General features: G+C 38.1%; 2 protein-coding genes across 2 annotated transcripts in view; both read right to left on the bottom strand.

Annotated features, from left to right (window-relative positions):
* Nucleotides 1-577: 577 nt before the first annotated feature.
* Nucleotides 578-1229, bottom strand: LOC127789693 (uncharacterized). Its single transcript, XM_052318645.1, has 2 exons — nucleotides 1123-1229; nucleotides 578-990 (listed from the first exon to the last, which is right to left on the bottom strand). Exons 1-2 carry the CDS (start codon nucleotides 1208-1210, stop codon nucleotides 695-697), a joined length of 384 nt encoding a protein of 127 aa, XP_052174605.1. The 5' UTR covers nucleotides 1211-1229; the 3' UTR covers nucleotides 578-694.
* A 2153-nt stretch (nucleotides 1230-3382) lies between these two features.
* Nucleotides 3383-20357, bottom strand: part of LOC127790439 (serine protease SPPA, chloroplastic-like) — a 44376-nt gene continuing 27401 nt past the window's right edge. Inside the window, exons 10-13 of the mRNA XM_052319960.1 lie at nucleotides 16303-16408; nucleotides 15999-16086; nucleotides 15774-15917; nucleotides 3383-3848 (exon numbers count right to left, since the gene is read on the bottom strand). Of these exons, the coding sequence (XP_052175920.1) occupies nucleotides 3615-3848; nucleotides 15774-15917; nucleotides 15999-16086; nucleotides 16303-16408 (572 nt within the window). The 3' untranslated portion in view covers nucleotides 3383-3614. The remainder of the gene's footprint in view (nucleotides 3849-15773; nucleotides 15918-15998; nucleotides 16087-16302; nucleotides 16409-20357) is intronic.

Below are 20357 nucleotides of genomic sequence, written 5' to 3'. Positions count from 1 at the left end.
GTTACAGACATACGCACGTACACAGAGGGAGGGAGAGAGGAGAATGGCGGAGAGGCACTTGCAATGGCAATGATGTTGATAATCGTCCAAATGGCAAAGAGACTAAGAGCTCTAAAGTTGCAGTCACACGTATTTCCTATTTTCCACGTCGTTTTGCAATGTTTAATGATGAAATATAATAATAACTAATGGTGGTATAGAATTGAAAAAAAAAAAAAAAAACAAATTGGGTAACATAATTTATAAAAATAAGATGAAAGTCGGTATTTCCTTGATAATATACCCTAGAGTCTCCTTGGATACATCAATATTTTTCTGTGCATCCAAACAGACTTGTATTGAAATTGGAAGAAGACACAGCAGCCCCCCAACACTCGTCTTATCCTGCAGGCTACAGCGTTGGTCAACAGCTATTATGCACATTATTCCACAAACTAGCCAACTAGTTTTATTAGTCTGCTGGAAGAAGATGGTAAACAAATATTGAACCGGAAAGAGTATAAAATACAAAATTTACAAAGCAGAAAAGAAGATAAAATTTGCTGCCTCTGAATCAATGAAATCTCTCTATTCAACATTAATAACTCTGTTGCTTACATACAATTAGTATACTAATCCGCGATTGTTTTCTGCTCAAAACATTTGCTAAAAATCAAAACCGAAGAAAAAGCTACCAAAATTGAGGTGAAATTCATCAGTTATGCTTAGGTGGGTGGGGTTTTGGCATATGATAATCGGCACTGAAAATCTTAAAACTTTCGATTTCGGTCATGAGGGTGACGGGATGGAGATGACGATGATGATGAGCATGAGCACTTGTTCCACGCAGCAAATTACCGTCCACTTTGCCAGCAGACCCGTTCATCATTCTTAATTCCTCTTTCCTTCCAGACCCCATTTTTCTTCCGCCCAACTTTTTCTTGCTTGCCTCAACCACTGTAGCCTCTGCATTAAAATTTTCTCTGGAAGCCACCATTTTCTGCTGGGTATCTGAGAAAAGTAATTAAGGAAAATGATCATAATTTATCTGCTTAATTAACTACCTAGCTAGCTAGACTTCGATGTAAATTATTAAAGTTGTTTGATCAAGAGAAAAGTGATTTATTTATTCACGTGTTTTACCTTTGTGGGTGTGAGCTGCTGAATTCCTTAGAGCCAGGAAAATGAACACAAGTCCAAGTACAAAGCTGTTAACCCTTCCGTGCACCATTTTCTCCACTCTTCTTTCTCCTCTGGTAACAAGGAAAGGGAGAGGAAGAGAGACACCGAGTAGCTAGGACTTTTATAGAGATTCCAAATTAAGGTCCAAACTCCAGTCAAAGACTAGGGCTCTAACTTCTAAACACTAACACTAATACACACACACATATATAGATATATTATTATATATTCACCTCACCTCACCTCCCTCTCGATCCATTATATTAAATTAATTATTCTTCACAGACAAACGGGGTTGCATTTCAGCTGGAACATGCAGCACTTGGGGAAACTCAAGAAAAGGCAAAGACAAATTTTCGAACTTCAAAATTTAACAGTTGAAAAATGGCGGTTCCGTTTGGTTTGGTAAAAGGGTTTTGATGGCGTGGAGTGAAAGATTAGGACTGTCTGCCGCCATGCACGCTACGAGGCGGCGGGTCTAATTTCTGACCTCAAGTAACACACAAAAACCTATGGCCATTTTGAGTTTTATAAGGTGGATTAGTTAATGAATGAATGCAGATGTCGTGGTTGATTTTTATATAGCTATAACGATTTACAAGGATAAAGTGAGTGGAGACACAACATACTATATATTATTCAAATTAAACTGCCCTGATGGTAATTTAATTTTATTTTCTTAGGGTAAATGGAATTGGGCGGCTGGCTTGGACTTTGGGTTGATCAAGGCTTTAGATGTGAAAGGGAGACCTCCATTTCATACTAATTCCTATATGTTTGAATATCCTTATTAGGAGGGACTTCCGCTCCTACTTAAAATAAATTTGTCTATTGTTAAGAGGAACCGATACAAGTTTTGGTTTTTGTTTTGAGGGTGCATTTGGTGTTTGATTAGAGCCTCGTTGGAGAGTCAAGTTTGTTGTCACTCATATATGTTGGTTTATGTTTAGGTTTAGTTATTTGATCTTGTCTTTTAATTTGGAATTCCATTTTGATAGATTTTGGTCTCAGTTCTCTCATGCAGCTATCCTTCCTTCCTGGTTTTTCATGATATGTAGACTGTAGACTCCTGAGAGAGAGAGAGAGAGGGGGGGGGGGGGGAGTGGTACCATTTTATTATTTTTTTTTAATAAGTATTAATTGTTTGTATGATTTTTTGGAACACTATTAATTAAACTGAAAATAAGATAAAACTGTAACAAGTTTATATTCTAATTAAAAAAAAAAGAACAAAAAAAAAAAAAAAAAAATTCAGCGTTGGAACCCATCATGGAGAGAGAGAACAACAGCGACACCCATGTTGTGCTACTCCAATGACCGCCAAGCGCTTCAACTGCCATGCCCATCGCCCAAACAAACCCAACCTCCCCTCTCCGGTTGCTTCACTCACTCTTTTCTTCTTCTTCTTCTTCTTCTTCTTCTTCTTTTTCTTTTTATTTTGATACTTTTTTCTTCTTCCATAAGAAGGATTGAAAAAAATTCAAAGTATTTATAACTTTTGTTAGGGCATATTCCAAATACCATAATAAAAATTAAATATCAAAATCTAAACTATTAATTTAAATGATACAATCCTCCTTATATGAAGAATATATTAAACATGGTAGAGAATGTCTTCAAAATGATTGCACTTGCAAATTTTGAAATCACGGTGTACACTTTTTCTCACCTTCCTAAACATTCTAATGCTTTTGACATTCGAAGACACCCCCTTTCTCACCTAAAAAAACACTAAAAAAGAAGACAAAAGACCAATTTTCTTATGTTTATTTTAGGCAGAGAAAAATCAGATTTTATTTTACGTTAATTTTCATTTAATAATGTTAGTAACTGGTAATTTAAGGAATGCCAACAAACTAGTTCTATTGAAAAAAAAAAAAAAAAAAAAAAAAGCCCATATAGGATATTTGGGCTAAGACCTAAATCAGATTGGGGTTGGGGGGGTGTGAATAAGCAATTTATCCAAATATTAATGAGTCATATAATTGTAGTGTTTAAAAATTACGCTTATATGTCTTATTGCCCAATTTAAATTCTGAGCTATTTGTTTCTTCATTGGATCCGGATCCCAACAAAAATTGAGCAAGAGAATAACATAATCTGAAAATGGAAAAATTTATATATTTGTTAATATTAATTGGTTTCAACAACACTCCATGCATAGCTTTTGCAAAAGGAAAAATATTTGTTTAACCTATGAGAGAAATTAATTAACCTCACCTATCGCCGCCACTGCACTATTATATATTGCAAATGAAATTATCATCTTCATTACATGTTTATTGCAATATCCAAAGGTTTCACGAGATGAGAGCAGGTGACAAGAGATTTTAAGTCACTGGAGTGGAGTGGAGTGGCCTAGGCATCTCTCTCTCTCTAGCTATTCTACACAATTATTAACGCAAGTTACTGAAGAAATATGGATTTTGATTGAGAGAGAGAGAGGCCTGAGCTCAGAGGGAACTCAAGTAATCTTTGACCAAATTCATAAAATTGGTGGCATAGGTAGCTCCCTCAAGCTGCTTTTGGAACAGAATACCGTCCATCCGGGCTTGAATTCCATCTGAATCCACCAAATCTCGCAACAGCTCTTTCACTGTCCTGTCCACTCCAACAAGGGAACTGCCAATCCCACTCAACACTTCTGGTAGAGATGGCGAAGGTCTCGACACCTCAACAAGATCAACCTGCACGTACAAATTCAGGATACAATCATAAATCCCATATCAAACAGTTGAATTGGCTTTGGGAGCATGCGTAGCTATGGCAATTTAATATATCATATTTTTTGATATATGTAAAAATATGTTTGATACAAAACCTATCTTAGAATGCAAAATCTTATACTTCGAAATAAATTTTTTTATATTTCGAAACATGCATGAATAACCTTTGGTGCGAATATTCAAATATTTGAAAAAAAATCCAAATTTATGTATTATGTTTCGAAACTAAGTTTTCATATTTCGAAACATCATTATGCTATGTTTCTAAACATATTTCGCAATATCCTTTGTTAAGATTTCTATGTTTGCTAAATTTATATGCTATATTTCGAAACTTATATAGTATGTTTCGAAATCTCTATCATTTTTGTCAGCAGAGCATTTAAAAACGCATTGCATATGTTTTTGAAGTATGTTTCGAAACCTTCATTGCATGCTTCGAAACATCTGACTGTCAGCAGAATATTTGAAAAACTGTCATGCTTTTGCACTTTAATTCAAAAACTATTTTAAAAGTCACCTTTTGACTTAATCTCTGATATTTCAATTTTAGATATTTTGAAAGTGGAGAATAAAACAAAATCATTTTATTTTTTAAAAACATTGTCTCCCACTTATTCTGTCTCTTGGTGCATAACCAGTTGTAAAGACTAGATGTTTCGAAACATGAGATGTATGTTTCGAAACCTCTGTGTAAAAATGTGGTGTTTCGAAACCTACTTTATTATCTTGTCTCTAATGGTTATAATTAGCCAAAATTCTATTTCTTGGTATTTATATCAGTTCTTTGAAGTCAATAAGCACCTCTTACAAGCATACACAAGTATACACACCTACAAGAGATATTGTTACATCCACAAGCACAAGTGAACGAAACTTTTTCAACAAGTTCTCAAAGAAGATTTTTTCAATTAATCATTGGTGTGCATTGTGATGTGTAAAGGAGAAGCAAACTAAAATCGACGCTCTCATCCTTTCAAGCTCTCCTCACTCCATACCAATAGATTTGTAACAACTATTTGGTAAGGTATATCATTACATTCAAACTATTGAGTTGTAAAAGATAAATTTTTATTTATCGTGTTGTAAAGTTTGAGTTAAGCCCGTAAAAACTCATTATGTAAGATTTTATGGTGAATCGTGGTAAAACCTTTGGTGTGATTGATTACTAGTGAAAGTGATTGTGTTTGAAAATCCTTCAAGTGGGTAAGCTTAAAGATAGTGGAGTTAATAGGTGCCAAACCACTATAAATCTCGTGTGCAATTTGCTTTACTATTTTACTTTCTTATTCTCATTGTTCATGCTTTCAAAAGTTAAAAGTTTCATAATAAGCAAAACAGAGATGAAAGTTTCGAGACATATCATAATAGGTTTCGAAACATACTTGACAGACAATTTGGTTTTGAAACATATCTATTTATATTTCGAAACATACTTAATAGAAAGGTTTATTTCGAAACATACTTCCTCATGTTTCGAAACATAGTGTCCTGCATGGTATAAGTCTTTAAACTATCGAAAATTTACCCAAATCCCAATTCACCCCTCCTATTGGGATATATTTGCCATTATATAGAACTAACATTACCGAGCGAAAAAATCGTTATATTCTTGAAGTTACTAGCTCCCTTATGTTCACTACCAATGTTCCAAACCATTTTTTGGGGGAAGCTATGCTCACTGCTACCTATGTTATCAATCGTCTTCCTTCCAAAACCCTTCAATTTCTACCTCCTCATCGTTGTTTAAGCCAAGAGTTTCCTTCAATCTGACTCCTCGATTCCCTTCCACTCAAAATATTCGGGTGCACGGTACTTGTCCATAATCCCAATCCTACTTGCGGAAAACTCAATTCCAAGGCTTACAAATGCATCTTCCTTGACTGCTCTCTCACTCAAAAAACGGTACATGTGCTACTGCCCTCATTCTAGACGATTCTACATTTCCCATGATACCATATTTCTAAAACATCAACCTTTCTTCCCCAATGCTTCTCTTTAGGGGGAAAACTCAACTGAAGATCATCATTGGGATTCATCTATCTCCTAATTTCTCTTCCGCTACCTAATCTCATATCCTTAGACCTCTCTGTCCAATAATTTGAAACTAATCCCAGAATGGTGACTGGTCAAAGGGGAGAAGCTAGAAAATCATCTCAAGAGGAGCTTAAAGTTTACTCTAGGAGACCACGAGTTCCTCGACAAAGCACACCACCAGACCTGGAGCCAAATCCAATGGAAGACACAGCTTGGGGAAGGTAAGTGCACAGTTGATGATCTTGATATGCCTATTGCTCTAAGGAAAAGAGTAAGATCTTGTACTCAGTACCCCATATCCAGCTATCTCACTTACTCTAAGCTCTCCTTCAAATTCAGGGCATTCACTTCAAAACTAGACCATGTAAAAATTCCTAACAATGTACATGAAGCTCTTCAAGATCAAAAGTGGAAGGCAGTAATGGAGGAAATGACAGCACTAAATGAAAACAAGACTTGGGATACTGTTCCTTTACCCAAAAAGAAGAAGGTCGTGGGGGTGTAAGTGGATCTTTACCATAAAACTGAATGCTAATGGAAATATAGACAGATACAAGACAAGACTGGTTGCTCAGGGGTACACTAAGGTATAGAGTACGAGGAAACATCTTCTCCTATTGCCAAGTTGAATTCTATTAGAGTCCTTATCTCTCACGCTACCAAACTGGATTGGGATTTACATTAGATGGATGTAAAGAATGCATTTTTGAATGGAAACTTGGAAAAATAGGTATATATGAGACTCCTTCTTGGATTCGAAGAGAACAAAGCGAGCACGATGTATAAATTGAGAAAGTCCTTATATGGACTAAAGCAATCTCCCAAAGTGTGGTTTACTCGATTCAATAGAGCTATAAAGCAATTTGGTTACACTCAAAATCAGACTAAACATATTCTTTTTGTAAAATGGTCTAAAGATGAGAAAATGACCATTTTTATCGTCTATATAGATGATACGACAATTACTAGGATGACACACAAGAAATCATCAGACTCAAAAATCAATTGCAGGCAAAACTCAAAGTAAAAGACCTCGGGCACCTACAATAGTTTCATGGGATGGAAATCGCTAGGAGTAAAAAGGGCATCTTCATTTCCCAAAGGAAGTACACCCTGGATCTTCTAAAGGAGACAGGGAAACTGGGATACAAACTTATAGGGACCCCCCTAGATTGAAATTTGAAGCATAAAATTACCGAAGAGGATCCACTAGTTGAAAGAGAGAGATATCAATACCTTGTAGGGAAACTCATTTACTTATCTCTCACCAGGCCTGATATTGCTTATACCATCAATGTGGTGAGTTAATTCATGCATGCTCCTACAAAGAGACTATTAGAATTATTAGTATAATTAGATATATTACATATTGTTGTATGTGTTTTTTATTTATTTATTTGTTGTAATTATGTGTAATTAGACTAAGCCCATAGGTTAAGCCTGTAGATTATTAGGCCCGTTGTGCCTATTATAAATATACACTAAGAGACTAATCTCTTAATTTTTCTCTCATAATTGTTTTCTCACATGGTATCAAAGCCATCGATGAGAAAAACCCTTGCCACCATTGAGTATTTTTTTCCAGCAGCCTTTAAACCCTAGTTTTCTCTCTTCACCATCACTGTTCATGTCAGAACATCACTGTCCGACCGTCATTTGCTCGAACCGACCCCACCCTAGGGTTCGTCGCCTTCAGGCTTAGTTGCCGCCGAAAAATCGTAGTCGTCTGCCCCTACGCGTCGGCGTGTGAAGGAGCGTCCGCCGGCCGTTTCTCCTGGCTTCTCTAGATCAACTCGCCTCCCTTCCCTAGGCTTATTCCCAGTGTCAAATCCTCACTATATCTGACCTTAGTGACAGTTTCTGTTGGTGCTACTCCCGCAACCGCACCTGTTGCCCCTGCTACTTCTCAATCCTTTACTGTCTCCAATCCCGGAACAGCCAATATTACCATTGTCAAGTTGATAAGGTCTGTCAATTATCTTTCATGGGCAGCGTCTGTCAAAATGTGGTTCAAAGAGCAAGGTTAAGCCGATCATCTTACCACAAAGGTTGAAAGTGTGCTGAAAGCCAATCGAGCTAGATGGGAACGAGTTGATGCCCAGTTATGCAACCTCCTATGGCAGTCTATTGATCTATCCATCATGTAGCTCTTTCACCCATTTGAAACTTGTGTTGACGTGTGGAAGGAAGCTGAAGAATGTTATACGAATGACATCCAGCATTTATACACCGTGGTCTCTAATATCAAGAATCTTAAGCAAGAGTCGTCCATGGAATCTTATTTGGGATATGTTTGGGCTCTCATGTAAGAATTTGATGCTCTTCTTCCAATTACTACGACCAAGACCGAACAGGTTGCGCAAAGAGAGAAGTTTTTTATGGTTATTGCTCTTTCAGGTCTCAAACCAGAATTTGACGCCATCAAGCATCAAATCTTGACCAGCTCCACTAATCCTACCATGAAGGACTCTTTTAAAAGGTTGTTGAACATGACCGGTGCACATGGTATGTCCTCTTCTTCTCATGTTGTTCCTCCAGTCTGAATCTTTAGCCCTTGTGTCTCAAGCTTCTCACTCAGGAGGAAATAGAGACTGTAATAATAATCGGACACGTCCACAGTGTACCTTTTGTAAGAAACTGGGTCATCTTAAGGACAGATATTGGAAGAAACATGGTTGGCTAAGCTGCTCCGCCTACATCATCTAGTAGTGCAGCTCATGCATTTCAGAGTGATCCTTGTTCTGCCCAATCTGCACCGGGTTCACAATTGATACCTATGTCTGCAACTGAGTATGATGTCTTTTTAAAGTTTTAGGCCACCCAGCAGTCTCATCCTGGTAATCCCGTTGCTTGCGTTGCTAAAAGCCCATCTCTTGGTCCTTGAATTATAAATTCTGGTGCCACTGATCATATGTGTGGTAATGAACTTTTTTTCTCTCCACTTACTTATTCTGATATCTTGCCTACAGTTACCTTGACTGATGGCACCAAAACTGCAGTTAAAGGGATAGGCCGAACCACACCCACTTCGTCTTTATCTTTAAATTCGATTTTATATGTCCCTGGCAATCCTTTCAATTTGATTTCAATTAGCCAGCTTAATAAACCCTTAACTGCTCAATCACTTTCACTCCTACCTCTATTTATGTATACGACCAAAGTACAGGGCGGACGATTGGCATCGGACGTGAGTCACATGGTCACTATCATCTTGTTGTGCTGATGGCTTGCACCAGTGCTGCTTCCCCAGATCTTTTCCACTCTCGTCTTGGTCATCCCAGCCTCTCCAAATTGAAGAAATTAGTTTCTAGTTTGTCATCGTTATTTATTTTTTATTGTGAGTCATGTCAACGTGGTAAACACGTATGTAGTTATTTTTCCAATCGTGTCAATAAGAGGGCTAAGACTCTATTTTCTCTTGTACACTCTGATATATGGGGACCCAGTCGTGTCAATTCTACTTTTGGTTTATCATATTTTTTTACTTTCATTGATGACTTTTCTCGTTACACTTGGTTGTTTCTCATGAAAAGTCGGTCTGAGTTGTTTTCTGTCTTTCAAACATTCACTACTGAAATAAAAACACAGTTTGTAGTTTTTATACGTGCTTTATGTAGTGATAACCTGCGTACTTTTCTTCTCAATTTACTACTTTCATGACTACTTATGGCATTATGCATCAATCTTCTTATCCTTATACACCTCAACAAAATGGTGTTGTCGAGCGTAAAAATCTTCATCTCATTGAAACTACACGAACACTACTTTTACATGCCAATCTTCCCACCAAATTCGGGGAAGATGTTGTTTTTACTGCGTGTTATCGGATCAATCGCATGCCATCTTCAGTGTTAAAGGACAACATTCTTCACTCTCTTTTGTTCCCCTCCCAGCCCCTTTATTCTGTTCCCCTTCGTGTATTTGGATGTATCTGTTTTGTACATTCCTTTTCACTAGAAAATGATAAACTTGCTGCCAAATCGCTCAAGTGTATTTTCCTCGGTTACTCCCGATTGCAGAAAGGCTATAAGTGTTACTCTCTTGAGTTGAACCGCTATCTTATGTTTGTTGATGTCACATTCTTTGAACAACAGTCCTTCTCAATTGCTCAACCTGATTCACAACGTCTTGACCAGATATTGCATATTCCTTCTCTTCCATTGCCTTTATCAGATCCGTCTATCTCCTCCTCGATGGACCCTCCACTTCCATCTTCCAGTCCACACTCCTCAGATCCTCCACTTCTTACTTATCACCGTCATCCTCATCCTGCTCCTGGCACCTGCATTCCTCTTGACTGCGACTCTCCTGACTCACTCTATTCGTCAGTGGTCACTCCTGCCATGGATCTTGTGCCCGACAACCTTCCTATTGTAATCTGCAAAGGTACACGGTCTACTCGCAATCTACATCATCTTTATAACTTTTTGTGTTATGACCGTTTGTCACCTACTTATAGTGCTTTTCTTTCGAGCCTTTCTTTTGTTTCTATTCCTAAAACTACAAGTAAAGCCATGTCCCATCCTGGTTGGCGAGGCTATGTTAGATGAGATGGGTGCTTTGCATTCTATTGGCACTTGGGATTTGGTGTCTTTGCCACCAAAAAAGACTCTCATTGGTTGTCGATGGGTGTTCAGCCCTAAAGTGGGCCCCGATGGACAGGTGGAACGTCTTAAAGCTCGATTGGTTGCCAAAAGCTTTACACAAATCTATGGGCTAAATTACAGTAATACCTTCGCTTCAGTTGTTAAAATGGCCTATGTTCGCCTATTTCTCTCTATGGCTGCCACACGTCATTGGTCGCTCTATCAATTGGACATTAAGAATGCCTTTCTTCACGGTGATTTGTAAGAGGAGGTTTATATGGAGCAACCAGCTAGTTTTGTTACTCAGGGGGAGTCCAATGTAGTTTGCAAACTCAAGAAATCTCTCTATGGCTTGAAACAATCTCCACGAGCATGGTTCGACAGGTTCAACATTGTGGTTCAAGCATTTAGTCTCACTCGAAGTGAAGCTGATCATTCAGTTTTCTATTAATATTCTTCTTCTTTATGTATCTACCTCGTTGTTTATGTAGATGACATTGTTATCACAGAGAGCGATCAGGTTGGTGTACAAAATCTGAAGCAACATCTCCATCAACACTTTTAGACTAAAGACCTAGGCAAACTCCGGTATTTCTTAGGTATTGAAGTTGCTCAATCAAGAGAAGAGATCTCAATCTCTCAGAGGAAGTATGCACTTGACATCTTAGAGGAAACTGGTATGGTGAACTACAAATCGATTGACACCCCAATGGACTCAAATGTCAAACTCTTGCCAGAATAGTGGGAGTCTTACTCAGATTCTAGAGGGTATAGAAGATTGGTAGGCAAACTAAAATATCTCACAATCACTCATCTCGACATTGCTTTTGTTGTGAGTGTGGTAAGCCAGTTTCTCAGTTCTCCATGTGATTCTCACTGGGATGTTGTCATCCGGATTCTGAGATATATCAAACGAGTACCGAATAAGGGGCTACTCTATGAGGATAAGGGGCACACAGATATTTGTTGTTATGCAGATGCAGATTGGGCCGGCTCTCCTTCTGATCGTCGGTCGACATCTGGATATTGTGTTCTTGTGGGAAAAAAAATTGATTTCTTGGAAAAGTAAGAAACAGAATGTAGTAGCTAGATTCAGTGCAGAGGCAGAGTATCGAGCTATGGCTAATGCAACTTGTGAGCTCATCTGGCATAAGCAACTCTTGGAAGAACTCAAGTTTTGTGAAATGTTCCCTATGAAGCTTGTTTGAGATAATTAGACTGTTTTGCATATTGCTTCCAATCTAGTGTTCCATGAGTGAACTAAGCATATTGAAATCGACTGTCACGTTATTAGAGAAAAGTTGGTTGAAGATATTATTGTTACAGAGTTTGTTAACTCCAGTGATCAACTTGTCGATATCTTCACCAAGTCTCTAAACGATCATCGGATAGAATAAATCTGTAATAAGCTTGGTACATATGATATCTATGCTTCAACTTAAAGGGGAGTATTAGAATTATGAGTATAATTAGATATATTACATATTGTTGTATGTGTTTTTTATTTATTTATCTGTTGTAACTATGTGTAATTAGGCTAAACCCATAGGTTATTAGGCCCGCTGTGCCTTTTATAAATAACACATCAAGAGACTAATCTCTTAAGTTTTTCTCTCATAATTGTTTTCTCACAGAGACATTTAGAAATAGTGAGTCAGTTTCTTCGCTACCTGAAGAGCACTTTGGGAAAGGGTTTACTATTTAGAAAAAAATGACCAACAAGGTGTTGAGTGTTGTGCAGATGCAGACTGGGCAAGTTCAGTTGAAGACACAAAAATCCACTACAAGGTATTGCACAAGAGTTTGGGGAAATGCGGTAAGAAACAGATAATAGTTGCAAGAAATAGTGTTGAGGCTGAATATAGGGCAATCGCTCAAGGGGGGTGTGAATTAATCTGGATTAATAAGTTGCTGCAAGACCTATCTATTCCAATGGAAGAGCATATGAAACTATACAGTGACAGTAAATCTGCCATCAATATAGTTCATAATCCTATTCAACATGACAGGATGAAGAGTGTGAGAATTGACATAAACTTCATCGAGTTAGAGATTGATAGTGGGACATTCACCTTGCACTACATTCCAACAAAGTGGCAGAAAGCTAACCTCCTTACAAAGGCCTGGCCAAAGCCAGATTTTGAAGCAAGTTTTAGCAAGCTAGGAATTATAGATATCTATTTACTAGTTTGAGGGGGAGTGTTGGAAGATTGACAGCATCAAAATCAAATAAGAAGGATTTCCAATATTTCCTTTTGCATTGTTTCCTTTTCATAGTTGATTCCTCTTTCAAATTATTTCCTAGATTAGAGATTTCTTTCCTAATTTGTTCTTTCCTTGGTCTATATATTGTTCTCTTTCCTATGGGTTGTATCAACGAAGAATATATTTTGCAATAGATATGGTAATTTCATAAGCATCCATCATGTCAACTCAATAGCCTTGTAGCCACCACTACTTAACCCACTAATGAGATCAACACTTAGCCCCCAACCTTTACATGCCTAAGCCTTTTCCCTCTTGCGCAACTACTTCCTCTTTTGTTGACCCCTTGGAGTCTTAACTTTGATCATTGCTTCCCATCTACCCACTTCCATAGGGTCGTTGGCAAACACTACGTCCTATCCTTTGACATAACTGCTAACATCTATCCTTACCACTCACAACCTCTAAGTAGTGTAGCAGTGCATTAAGCTTGCCATCTACTTGGCATTCCTCCCCACACTTGGGCCTCACATGCACCCAAGTCACCACTCCTCACCTTGATGTAGATCATGACCTCTTCTTCCATTTAGATTTGTGTCAACTTGGACACCTCTAAGCAATCCATTTGGGCAAGGCTATGGGACCCCAATGCACCCACACATTAGCTTGGCCACCCCTCATTATGTATGCCTTGTAATCCTCCACTTGACTTGGCCATTGCCTTACCATGTTGCACTTGTAACCCACAACTATCATTGTGTCATTAAGCCAGGCTTCAATCTAAGCTAACACCCCACCATGCTTCGGGGTGTTGTGACTTCACCTATTGGATCCATCCCACGCCATGGCGCCATTTGTGGCAACACTTGTCTTAACATCCTCAAGCCCATAACTCCTCCACATAATCAACATAGCCTTTGCAACCTCAAAGTGTAAAGAACACGCCTCCTCCCCCACTAACCTTGCAACTCCAAGCTTTGCCACCCTCATATTTCATAATTATTGCCTTATCATCCATGAGCCCAACACTCTTCACCCTTAGCATGTCTTTGGTGGGCTGACAACATGCTATTTGGACACATCTCTATCTTTTGTCTCCTTGCTTGGTTTGAACGTGTCCTTAAACTGCTTCATTTAGCTTTCCACACACTAAACATGCCCACTATCTAAACATCAAAAACCTCCACCATCTTCAAGCTTGGCTCCATGTAATGTGGCCATCATGATGTTGGTCCACACCAACTACACCATGCTCTAATACCATAATTGTCACACATTGCTAAATTTGGCTATATTTATTGTGCTAAACAAGGTCGAGCTTTGGAGGATCAAGTCGAGATAGAGATAACCCATGCGTTAAGCATGGAAATGTGTTATAGATGATCAAGCTAAATGAGGAGGTCTATGTGTCATGCTAAACTAGATGAAGGTAACATTAGCATGCATGGATAGCAACATCAAGATTGCTTTTTTGTGATTGAAAGGTAATAGGTTCCAATGCAATAGGTTGTGTATAAAAATGACACTCTTTTAGCCCTCACATAGTGAAAAGTCTTGTGCACCAGGGCCTCCTATAATGAAAATGTTTTTCATTGGGTCCACAAATCATTGCCATAAGAAAATGAAGACTAAGGGTGCGTTTGATTGCAAGCATGGAACTTGTATGGAAAGAAAATAAATTCTAGATAATTCAATTACCTAGAAATTATTTACATAGAAATTATCAATTAAGGGTGTTTGACTACAATTTTGTTTTCTATAGAATTCTCTCCTCAAAACCCACCCATCTCCTCCCTCCTCCCCTCATTTGTCTCTCTCCCTCTCCCAAACCCACTTCTCCTCCTCGCCTCCCCTCATCGCCAGTTGGAGTGACCATTGCCTCTGCTACCATCTTCACTGCTCATCTCTCTCCCCCCCCCCCCCCTCCCTCCCAAACCCACTTCTCCTCCCTACCTCCCCCTCTCGTCGTCGCCGCCCCTCTCTCTCTCCCCCTCCTTCCCAAACCCGCTTCTTCTCCCTGCCTCCCCCCATCGCCGCCATCGCCACTCACCGTCGCTCGCTCGCCCTCTCTCTCTCTCACTCACTCTGTTGTTGTCTTTGTCCCTCTCTCGCTACATCACTTCGTCGTTGCCTCTGTGCCTCTCTCGCTGCAGATCTACTTTCAGGGGAAGGGGAAACCTTACCTTGAATGAAGATGATGAACCCTCGAAGCTTGTATTCGGCGAAGATGGCGACGAACAAGGGGAACTCGAGGATCAGGCACCGAATGGAAGAAAGACTCAAGGAAGGAGCGGTCAAAAATGATCTGCCATCTTGCCTGGAAAATGTTTTCTCATCCCCCCCCCCCCCCCCCAAGAATTTGTTTTCCATCAAAAGTGAGAAAAGGGGCATCACATGACCAAAATGAGAATTAGTTTTACCTAAAAAATATTGCTAATCAAACACCACCAAAACTGAAATTTACATGGAAAATAGTCATTTTCCATAGAAAATATGGCCAATCAAACAGGCCCTAAATGAAATCAATTCCATGTCCAAAATGTCCTGAGTTTTGGGTCCCAAAAACAAGAAAAAAAACAAATCCCAAAAACCAAAAGAAAACACTCTAGTTGCACAGTATTACCTAAACAATAACCATCACAAGTAAAATAAGGCCAATCAAAAGTTGAGCTGTTAAGAATCAGATTAGTCACTGAACGATAATGGTGGTGTGCTACATGCCTAGGGCATTACCATATTAGTTACATCTAAAACACTAGGTTCTACTTGTTGCACGTATGAACAACACAGATCAGCATCTGCCTGGTTTCTGAGTCAAAACTACAGTTTTGTTTTATTAGACTGTAGAGAAGACATTTTCCAGTCATACTATCCAATTAGCTGTTCCTAGAACAAAGCACAAAAATGTTGAAACATTTAATAGATTTTCCCAGTTAGTGGAACAATATAAGATTATATGAAAATATGAAATAAAGTTATTATTTCCACATGTAATAAGACTGATCTTCGTGCAATGCACTGGAAGACTTAAACAGAGACAGGCTATCAAGAAACCAACCTGTCTGTCCTGCGGTATATTAGCTTTTTGTTTTGCTATAGCAACAGCCCGAGAGAGCCCACCAATAGCATCAACCAAACCTCGGGAAGCTGCATCTTTACCCGTCCAAACTCTACCCTGTGCAACCTCCTCCATCTTCTCTATCTGTCAAAGAATAGTCATAACTTTGATGAAATAGGAAAAATACTGCACCTGATATATATATATAATAACCAGCGACCATACAGTCATTGATCTTGAAAATGCTGCTTTGTCTCGAAATTGTTTATATGCATTCTGTGCAGACTTAGCAAAGAGTTCTGCCTCATCTGATCTGCAAAGTTGAGTTTAATTATTGTTGCTAAGCAGTAAAACTATATCAAGGAAAAGTCGACAATGAGATGACCTACATACAAAAGAAACATAGGAATTGACCATGAAGGAATAATTGTGGAGGCAGGAAAAAGGGAGACGGGATGGGGATAAATTCTCTCATAATCATGCTTCAGAAAATGGAATCTGTATCCTTGTCAACAACAGGATTTCTCACCTAAATGGGCGCTGTTCAGCAGCATTAAGTTCAGCAAATCTGCCCCTTGATATAATTTCCTTGTTAAAGCCAATCTTTTCGTATAGTTCACCCAAGTTAAATTTCCCTAACAAGTATAGATACAAAAATATCAAGACAAAACATAGGAAAGAATATATAGGTCTCCTTTTGGATACATGACACTCTTTTTCTTCAAGAGCATAAAGATTTTAATGCTTACATTTTGCAGCATAAGCCTACTATCAATTTTTAACTCTAGATGAAATAAAAAAGACATTTTAATTAAAGGGCATAAGGATTTCAGGAGTAAAAGGGAATTGATGTACCACATGAATTCCATTCAGAGTCATTTCAATTTATTTTCCTTCATTTAATTACTTGAGCTGTAAACTTTTTTGCTGTTTGTCTGAATCTCAATAGCAAACAGTCATGTTGTTTAAGCGTGGAACTCAACAGTGAAAACGTGAAAATACACTAACAAAAATTTTTAAACTGACATCATAATATCATCTAGTCTTCATAAACACATTTAAGTTCTTAAAACACATCGCAGGATAAAGCAAAATATTATAGAACAACTACTATGATTCCTTGCTCCTAATACACAATGGTTCCGTTCCCACTGATTCTTGATATTTAAACCTGTTGGCATATGTGTAACTGCTTCACTGGACCATTTGCTCATCAATAATTGAATTGTGAAGGGCTTGTTTGTGTCACAACCCAAGGACATATTAAGAATTATCTAATACATGTATTTTTTCCTTTGTTGTACTTTGCTGCTTTGCTGATTTGTACCTTTACCTAGAAAGCCTATAAATAGGCTGTAACCTAGAATATTAGTCATGGTGAACCCTTCTGAGTAGATGAATAACCAAGGAAGACACAATGGAGAGCCTTAGGATCAAACTTGTCTCTTGTCTCTGTGTTGTTTAAACACATGCACAAAGGCCACACACCTGAATACCTTAAGTGGAAGAGGGGAATGAAGATTGAGCTCTGGAAAGTGAGTTGTGAGGCACTGAAAGGGACTAAGATGACCTAGCACCCAACAGGGAACCCTATTAATCAAATGTGTGGCAATTAATACAGCCTGACCTCAAAAAAAATTAGGTACAGAATTTTGATGCAAGAGAGCTCGTCGCATTGAGGAGATACCTCATTTTTCTCTCAACAACTCCATTTTGCTGGGAGGGTGTCAACACGAGGATTCATGGAAAATTCCTTTTTGTTGAAAAAACTGATTTAGGTAGTGATTGAAGTAGTCCCTAGCATTATCAATTCTAAATTTTCTAATGGATATCCCAAATTGGGTGAGAATCATCCTATGAAATGACTATAGGATATTGCTAAGGGCTGCTTTATCTTTTAACAAGTAAACCCAAGTCATTTTAGTGCAGTCATCAATAAAAGAAACGAACCATTTAGTCCCAAAACAATTGGGAACTTTAGAAGGCCCCATATATCAAAATGTACCAATGAAAAAAATTAAATAAAGACAATTTAATACTGATAGCATACGGGACTCTATGATGTTTTGACAACTCACACACATCATAGTGAAATTCAATAACATTTAGACCATGAAAGAGATTTGGAAACATAGTTTTCAATAGGGAGAAAGGGGGATGTCCTAGTCTAAGGTGTTGAACCCAAACATCCTTTTTGGTAGAAGCTGGTTGGGAAGAACATGCTAGGATAGTCTGGTCTCCTACAGGTGATTCATAGGTCTTTTCCAAGTAGTACAACCCCTTGTGTGTTTTCGCAATATCAATCATCCTCCATGTGGTTAGATCCTGAAACATACAGTCATAGGGAGAAAAAATCACACGACAATTAAGGTCTTGAGTCAATTTGTGTACTAAAAGAAGATTGGTAGAAAGGCTAGGAACATAAAGGACATGTTGGACTTGAAAAACAGGATTCAAGCACACTTTTCCTTGCCTAATGAAAGGAACAGATTGACCATTGGCTACAGTAATTTTTCTAGAGCTATTATGGGTTCATAGGTCTCAAAAGATCTTAGGTTAGGGGCATATGATCGGTAGCTCCAAAATCCATAATTCATTCCTAGTAGTTTGAGAAGCAATAAAGAACTCAAAATTAAAGAACATACCTACTTCAGCTAGAGAGCCTGAATCCCCTTGAAAAGTTTTCAAGAAAGATTTTAACTTATTGATTTCTTCAACATTCAACTCCCCTAGATCAGGAATGGCTGTAGCTTCACCTTTTTCAGCAGTTTCTTCTCCTTCCTTAGTGGACAGATAGGCTCTTGTGGGATGTTTGGCCTGCAAGTTCTTAAATCCACCCATTTTGCTCAGGACAACTTCTTTACCATGCAGTTTGAAGCATGTTTCGCGTGTGTGTCTAGGCTTCTTGTAGTAGGAACACCACACTCCTTCCTTATTTTGTTTTGGGGAAGGCTAATCCCTTCGTTGTGATGAGTTTGACCATGTCCCTTGCACCCTATTAGAAACCATAGCAAAGCCTTCCACATGATGATCATTAAACATTGCTACCCTTCTATGTTCCTCACTTCGAACTATGAAGTAGACCTCATTCAAAGATGTCATTTTCTCACGACTAAGAATATGTGCTCTAACCTGATCAAATTCAGGATTGAACCTAGTCAAAAACTCAACTATTCTATCTATTTCTAGCATAGAGGTTAGAACAATAGTATCTTCATTGTCTGTGACTGATTATTATTCTAACCTCTATGATAATCAGTCACAAACATCTTAAGATACCATTCATCTTATTGTTTAACTCAAGCCAAAAACCATTCATCTTGTTATAATAATTAGTCACAGACATGGACCCTTATTTTGTGCTACTGATTTTAGTCTTAATCTCATAAACAACCGATGCATCTTTCACCTTTGAGTAAGTTCTCTTAATTGTCCCCCAAATAGCCTTAGTCGTAGATAGAAACATGTAATTTTTACTCACCTTGGGTTGCATGGAACTCCACAGCCATGACATCAACAGAGTCCTCTATGTCCTAAGCAGCAAATGTGGGATCCGAGGCTTTAGGGATTGGTCCAGTGATATGAGAGATCTTCCCCCTTCCCCTCAAAAACGTCCTCACTAGTTGAGACCATTGGAGGTAATTTCCACCATCCAATCGGTATGAATGGTGCATACTGAGCAACTCACCGGGCGAAGTACCTCCTATTGGTGGCTCAATTGAGATCGCTTCTCTCGTTAACATGGGAGAAGCTGTTTCTGAAAGCTCAGACATTATATAGGGTAACTGCTAGAAGAGAAGGACAAGAAACTATCGGGGCAATGAAGGTCAGGAAAAGAACGAGTACAAGTCTTCCTTAGGTAAGCTCTAATACCAAGTAGAAATTGGTATAGATTGGACAGGAAGAACTATGAAGAATCGTTCTATTATGTTGTATAAACACCGAATACATTCTCTATTAATAGGGAAGGAGATTACACTATAGGAAAGTTATAGAAAAGGGAAAAAAAAAAATATGTTGTACACTGTACAAGAAAACTAAAAGACAATTGCAGAATTAGGAAACTTCTCAAGTCAGAATCACTTTCCTAATCTTGGAGGATATCTATCTTGATTTTAAGAAAGTGAGCTCACGATCCTTTCCTCTAATTCTCCTTCAATCTTCGTGAATCATTCAACACATATTCTTGTATATTAGTGAGAAGTAAAATTAGTGGTGTGAGTTGGAGGTCTGCTGCATGTTCTACTCTAATTCTTTGCTACAATTATTTTTCATGGTGTGCTCTACCCTAATTCTTCTATTCTTTCTTCAAATTTTTGTTGCAATTTAGAAGAAACTAATTGCTACGAAACAAATGTCTTCATTATATGCTTTACTGATTTCTTTTCTCTTCCAATTTCTTTTGCAATTTAAATGAAACTAATTTTTTTTTTTTTTGTTATTATATGTGTTGTTTGTTCTATTGTATTTTTTTTCTTAAAAATTGCAAAAGAAATTAGAATAAACTAATTACTTTTTGTAGAGTTCTGCTTCAATTTTTTCTTTCCTCTAATCTTTTTTGCAATTAAAATAAAGTAACTGAAA

The sequence above is a fragment of the Diospyros lotus genome, chromosome 14 (genome assembly GCF_014633365.1).
Source record: "Diospyros lotus cultivar Yz01 chromosome 14, ASM1463336v1, whole genome shotgun sequence".
NCBI classification, from domain to species: Eukaryota; Viridiplantae; Streptophyta; class Magnoliopsida; order Ericales; family Ebenaceae; genus Diospyros; species Diospyros lotus.
The sequence above is the reverse complement of the archived record's forward strand: the minus strand, read 5'-3'. Positions and strand labels throughout refer to the sequence as shown.